At 45.9% G+C, this 6,952-nt stretch overlaps 1 protein-coding gene across 1 annotated transcript; it reads left to right on the forward strand.

Moving 5' to 3' along the window:
* The first annotated feature begins 5,293 nt into the window (after window positions 1–5,293).
* On the forward strand, window positions 5,294–6,664 carry LOC122927451 (RNA-binding protein 33-like). The gene is made up of 2 exons (XM_044279312.1): window positions 5,294–5,668; window positions 5,765–6,664. Exons 1-2 carry the CDS (start codon window positions 5,634–5,636, stop codon window positions 6,450–6,452), a joined length of 723 nt encoding a protein of 240 aa, XP_044135247.1. The 5' UTR covers window positions 5,294–5,633; the 3' UTR covers window positions 6,453–6,664.
* Window positions 6,665–6,952: the final 288 nt, after the last annotated feature.

Consider the following 6,952-nt stretch of genomic DNA (forward strand, 5'->3'; position numbering starts at 1 on the left):
GTCTTGTCGTCAGCACATTGTTTGAAGAAGTGCCATGCCAGGGAACTCCTTGAAGCTGCCTTTGGGGTGCTCGGTCCCAGATGGCGGCGGTCAGTAGCAGGCGAAGTGTCTTGGCGGCGGGTGTTCTGCTTTTGCCCACTGCTCCCTCTTTTGCTACGCTGTTGGCTCGGTCTCACCACTGCCTCTTCCTCCGAACTGTGAAAGTCAGTGGCACGACCTTCATTCCATGTGGGGTCTAGGACCTCAACGTCCCCTGCATCGTCTTCCACCCAGTCTTGATCCCTGACCTCCTGTTCAGTCTGCATACTGCAGAAAGACGCAGCAGTTGGCACCTGTGTTTCGTCATCAGAGACGTGCTGAGGTGGTATTCCCATGTCCTCATCATCAGGAAACATAAGTGGTTGTGCGTCAGTGCATTCTATGTCTTCCACCGCTGGGGAAGGGCTAGGTGGATGCCCTTGGGAAACCCTGCCAGCAGAGTCTTCAAACAGCATAAGAGACTGCTGCATAACTTGAGGCTCAGACAGTTTCCCTGGTATGCATGGGGGTGATGTGACAGACTGATGGGCTTAGTTTTCAGGCGCCATCTGTGCACTTTCTGCAGAAGACTGGGTGGGAGATAATGTGAACGTGCTGGATCCACTGTCGGCCACCCAATTGACTAATGCCTGTACCTGCTCAGGCCTTACCATCCTTAGAACGGCATTGGGCCCCACCAAATATCGCTGTAAATTCTGGCGGCTACTGGGACCTGAGGTAGTTGGTACACTAGGACGTGTGGATGTGGCAGAACGGCCACGTCCTCTCCCAGCACCAGAGGGTCCACTAACACCACCACGACCATGTCTGCGTCCCTTACTAGATGTTTTCCTCATTGTTACCGTTCACCACAATAACAAAAATATTATTAGGCCCCATGTATTGAATTCAAATTCAGGCCTTTTTTTACAGACACCTAACACTATCTGGCTATCTATTTAGGTACCGTATTACACGAATACAGGCACAGCAGTAACGACAGATTTAGCTGAATATAAATTGTAGGCCTAGTATTTAGGCGCTGGATGCCAGGTATACATTTACGGACAGAATTAGACTTGGAAATGCACGGTAGCGTGTGAAGTTATTGTGGATGACACTATCAGCACCTTGAATCGAATATACCCTTTTATGGATAGATTTAAAGTAGGCCTGATACAGCAGAAACCACTAATTTAGGGAATTGCTAAAACAAAAATATATCCTTTGCCAGACAGCAGACAGTATTACAATTGGCTGGCCACAGCTGAAACACCAGATTTAGGGTACTGCTATTTTGGCAATTGTATTTCACCCCTGAATAAAAATAGCAAGCACAGCCAAGCCCCTGATGTAGGATATAGCAAAAAAAAACACCACACTATTGATGATTAAAGGGACTTGGTGGCAGCTTGCCCCTTATGTAGGATATAGCAAAATAATAACCACACTATTGATGGTTAAATGGACTTGGTGGCAGCTTGTGCTGGCGCACCACAAGACACAAAATGGCTGCCGATCACCCCAGAAAAAAGTGACTGAAAAACTCTCTGGGCAGCCTAAAAACAGTGAGAAATTGAATAGCAGCAGTTCAATGATCCACAGCTGTAGATCGATCACTGACTTAAGTCTTTTGGAGGAGTTAATCACTGCCTAATCTCGCCCTAACAGTCGCAGCTGCAACCTCTCCCTACACTGATCTGAGCAGAGTGATGTGCGGCGCTACGTGACTCCAGCTTAAATAGAGGCTGGGTCACATGCTGCACTGGCCAATCACAGCCTTGGGAGCAAGTAGTATGATGCTTGTTGATTGGCTGCTTTGCAGCCTTTAATAAAGTGCCAAGAAAACGACGAACACCGAACCCGAACTTTTACGAAAATGTTCGGGTTCGGGTCTATACAGTTCGGGTTCGCTCATCCCTAGTTACTAATAATAATCAGCCGGACAACTGTGCAGTATAAATCCACCTTGAGCCTTTTTGATTAACATTCCTTTATCCCCCTGTGATAGTCCGTTATTTAGCTCACCTTTCCAGAGGTGAAAAGGTAGTGGGATTAGTCAGATTATTTCGCACAAAGAGACCTCAGGAGACAGAAGTGCATTTCAACTGGCTTCCTGCTAGCTTTATTTCACAGGTTGCATTAAAAACATAAACGGAACACCTAGCCTTGTCCAGGCTCTAACTAAACAATAGGTCCCTCTCTAGGACGTGGATGAGCTATCCTCAGTTCACCCAAAATAAGCACGCTGTCTGAACAGCAACCTGTAATACTTGCAGTTTGCAGGCTCTGGACCTTCAGGGTCACTCAGTGAAATGTGGCTTCTCTCACTCCCAGGAAGTTCTGAGCAAGTGTGTTTTCAGACCAGTTATCTAGCAACTCCCCAGGTGCAGCTCATCAGGACCCAGGCTTAGGTTTTTTAACCCTTTCCTAAATACCTTTCTTCAGCATATGCTAAGAACCTGGGAGACATATATACCCTCAATTACTTCACCCTGTGAGACCCCACATTCCCCCCCCCCTTTTTTTTTTTTTTTGGGGGATTTACATTTTTTATTTTCAATATCAGAAAATATACAAATGTAAACATTACACCAACGTTGGTGTGGAACGGTACCAGACACATAATCATTAAGAGGTAGCAGTGTTTGGGGAGAATGGGAAATGGTAGCCTTTGATTACAGTTATGTGGATACAGGAATACATATTGTACAAATCGAGACTTAGGGAGACAAACACCGACTTATTAGACAACAATTTCCTAATTTGGATAGTGACCATATGTAAACCAGATAGAAACCAGCTACCAGATAGACAGGGGTTCAAAGTGAGGGACCTTCCTAGTCTATATCCTCCACCCTACTTTTTTTATTTTTTTTTATTTGATTGTCTTTATTGATTAATATATCAAAACATTACAGAATAAAGAAAAAAAAAATACAGTTCCCCCCCAGCCCCCCCTCCCCCCTTGCCTGTGGTGCGTCAAAATAGAACCCTTATAAATAAAACGGTTTGACCTCAGCTAATCAATCCTCCAACCACCCCATATCTTAATCCACTGGTCCTCAACTTCCCTCCGTCCTCCACCCTGCTTGAAGGAATATGAGATGTTAGAGGTCGGCCAGACTTTTTCCTTCCGCCATCTAAGTTTTACTCCTAGATAAGTTATAGTTGTGGATGACCAATTGAATGGGGAGTTCAGTTTTAGGCTGGGTTCACACCTAAGCGTTTTACAGCGCGTTCCTACGCGCTGCAAAACGCTCAACACATGAAAATCAATGCTTCCCTATGGCCCTGGTTCACACTTGAGCGTTTTCCAGCGCGTTTGAACGCGCCGAAAAACGCCCTACGCTCAAAAAAGTACTTGCGCGACTTTGAGGCGCTTTGTTGCGCGTTCGCGCCCATAGGATTGCATAGGAACGCGCAAATATGTTCGTTTGCGCGTTTTTGACCAGAAAAACGCGCGGCCGAAGGCGCGTTTGGCACATAGCAACAGTCATAAAAGGCCACACCCTAGAGATCTGCAGGTGTCTAGCCTGGCCAAGATGGAGGAAGCAGGCTGTGATAGTGAGACACTGATCAGGCTTGTGCAGGCCAAACGCTGCCTATATGACATCCAAGATGCCAAGTACAAGAATTGGAGAAGCAGGCAGCAGGCATGGGAGGATATTGGAGCAAGCATTTGGCCACAGTGGAAGACATTCTCAAAAGCTGTGAAAGAAAGCAAAGGTATTTACATGTGTGTTCTGAGTGTAAAAAAAAAAATAAAGCCTTGTGTGCACTGGTGTAAAATCTCTATGTAATAGTCCAGCCCAGCTCGACCTGCGGCCCTCCAGCTGTTGTCCAACTACAACTCCCAATATGCTGTGCTGCATTTTACTTGCTGTAGCCTGTTTAAGCATGCATGGAGTTTTGCAGTTTTGCTTCAGCTGGAGGGCCGCAGCTTCACCATCACCCACATTCTTGCACAATGTAGTCGGCCAGTATGCTCAATTTGCACTTGTTCCAATCTGGAAATCTCTTTTACCTTCAAATGTTGGCCTACATTAGTGGTGCGGATTTTGTTTTTAAAGTTGATATGGATATTGTCAACCTTGAAACATTATTGTGCTTGTGGGCTATTGCAGCACTGGCACATGATAGGTGATTGTATGTGTATATAGCAGTGTTTCCAACCAGTGTGCCTCCAGCTGTTGCAAAACTACAACTCCCAGCATGCCCGCACAGCCAAAGGCTGTCCAGGCATGCTGGGTGTTGTAGTTTTGCAACAGCTGGAGGCACACTGGTTGGAAACACTGCTATATAGTACCAGTATTGGGCACATAAATGGGATCCCTAATTCCGCCCACATTGTTTTCCCTTGTTAAAGGACGAGGATTGGCGGGCACTATTGGGGCTCCTACAAGGGGCACGATATCGGGGAAAACACGCCATTGCACTAATTCGCTCTTCAAATATTTTATTTAACCCATTACAATAACCAACGAAAAATGAATATTCAAAGTAACAGAAACAATTTGAGCAGATGCAAAATACGAAATATACCATTAAATGGCTTGCATTTGCCACGGTAACTCCCCCTGTGGCGACATAAAATAAGCCGCAAAGTGGTCCCGAATGGCCGCAGCATGTGTGGTCCCACGCACACCTCTGCGATTCTGCCTCTCCATGGAATGGCTCAACGAATCGTCAAAATTGAAGCCATCCCTTTCTCGGACAAAATTGTGAAGAGCACATGCTGCCTTCACAACCGAGATGGCGGTCTCCAATTTCAGATTGATGGGAGAGTGCAGAACTCGCCATTTGTTGGCTAAGATGCCAAATGCACATTCCACCACCCTGCGTGCTCTGGTCAGGCGATAGTTAAAAACACGCCGCGTAATGGATAAATTCCTGGAGGAGTATGGCCTCATAAGGTGCTCACCTAGACCAAATGCCTCGTCACCCACAAAAACAAAAGGCATAGAGGGATAACTGGTGCCAGGCAGTGTGGTGTTTCCGGGAAGGTCAAGGGCATTACTACTGAGCAATTGACCAAACTCAGAATGGCCAAAAACAGCAGAGTCCGAGCTGCTGCCATAGGACCCCACATCGACATAACGAAAAGAATAGTTGGCATCACATACCGCAAAAAGAACAAACGAAAAGTATTTTTTATAATTAAAAAACTGACTGCCACTCCTCATTGGCTTCAGAACGCGGATGTGTTTTCCATCAATTGCTCCGACACAGTTTGGGAAATTGCAGGTTTTTTGAAACGTATCCGCTATTTTCAGCCACTCCTCCTTGTTTGGTTGGCCCATCACAACAGCATGAAGGACCTGCCAAATGGTGATGCAGGTTTCCCTCACAATCACACTGGCTGTGGATTTCCCGATCTGGAAGGCGTAGTGCAGACTGGTCAACGATTGGCCTGTAGCTAAATAGCTGTAAAAAATGAGTGTAAAGCAAATAATAAAATTAATGGATGTAATTTTATTTGTATTATAGTAAACATCCTCAAAAGCAAGTGGAAGAGCCTCAAAGATGCCTTCATTCGTCATCGGCGCAAAGAGAAGGAACAGAGGAGTGGAGCTTCGCCAGGTGCACGGTCCAGCTATGTCCATGCGGAGGAAATGGCCTTTCTTATCCCATGCACTGAAATGCGTAGGTGAGTCCAGGGCATACACATGCAGGAGAGGGTGTGGTATGACATGCATTCACTTTCATATCTTGCGCATACTTATGTATATTTTCATGTTCACAGCACCGATAGTAGCTGGTCGAAAAGACAACAGCAGGAGGAGGAAGAGGAGGACGTCACCAGGGACAGTGAGGCCTGTGCATCTACGGGGCCACTAAGTCCACCTCCAACCGATCCCACCCCTACATTCCAAACACCCTCACAGCCTGCACCACCTGTCGTGGATCCCGAAAACATTCGGACTCACCGTTCAAAACGGAAAAGATCCGATCGCCAGGAGGACCGCCTAATTGCATGCCTGGATGCACTTGCGCATCCTGCACCCAAACTCACTAGTGATGCCCATTTCTTACTGAGTTTGGAGACTAGAATGCTGCTAGTTCCCCCAAGTCGCAATACTGAAGCGAGGGAAACCTTAACAAGGGCCCTAGACAGCTTCATTCCACATGATGACTTCACACAGCCCAACAATGCACCACAACATCCACCACCACATCCACCACAATATCCACCACAACATCCACCACAACATCCACCACCCACTCACACATACACATCACAAACATACCCACAAACTAACATACCACACCCTCACGACACGTGGCACACACAACCACAATCATCATACAGCTATGCCTCCACTAGCATGGGCACCAACACCTCCACCACCACTCAAATGCAACCTGGCCAGCAATCAGGCGGAATGAGAGAGCCCATGCGGGATAACGAGCCACAATACCAAAACCTGTGAGAAGTGGCATACTTAATTTGGTGCATCAGGGGTGTTCTTCCTTCATTGTTAAGATCGGTACATTACCGATTAGTTTTTATGTATAAATTACAAAAGTTCTGTTGATTGGGTTAAACCCAGTTTGCAAATTGTTTGAGGAACTGTAAGATGTGATTACTTTTCCAAAATATAAAAACTTTTGCAAACATTTTTGAACTCTTATTTAGAACAGATTGTTTGCTAAGGAAAAATGTGGGGAAACTATGTATGGTATCTATATGCAAAATGTAAAAAGCATACACATACAATTCCCCCCCCCCCCTCAAAAACACTTGAAACATCACAACCACAAGTAAAAACTAACTAAGGCCACACTAATATACAGTCAACACACAATGCAAATGCTTTATTAGGCCACAATTACAGCCTACTTACCGCAAAGTTATGATCAGTCTTTCCGCTGGTGGGATACTGTCCCGCATGAATGTGTCCTGACGTTGCAAATGGGTGCCCAACAACCC

This window comes from Bufo gargarizans, chromosome 1, assembly GCF_014858855.1.
Source record: "Bufo gargarizans isolate SCDJY-AF-19 chromosome 1, ASM1485885v1, whole genome shotgun sequence".
Lineage (NCBI taxonomy): Eukaryota > Metazoa > Chordata > Amphibia > Anura > Bufonidae > Bufo > Bufo gargarizans.

What these genes read in the sequence shown, in the direction of transcription:
- LOC122927451 (XM_044279312.1), top strand. Translation starts at nt 5,634, where the DNA reads ATGGCCTTTCTTATCCCATGCACTGAAATGCGTAG. An exon ending in CCATGCACTGAAATGCGTAG is followed by an intron (nt 5,669 to 5,764) that starts GTGAGTCCAGGG and finishes TCATGTTCACAG; the next exon opens with CACCGATAGTAGCTGGTCGA.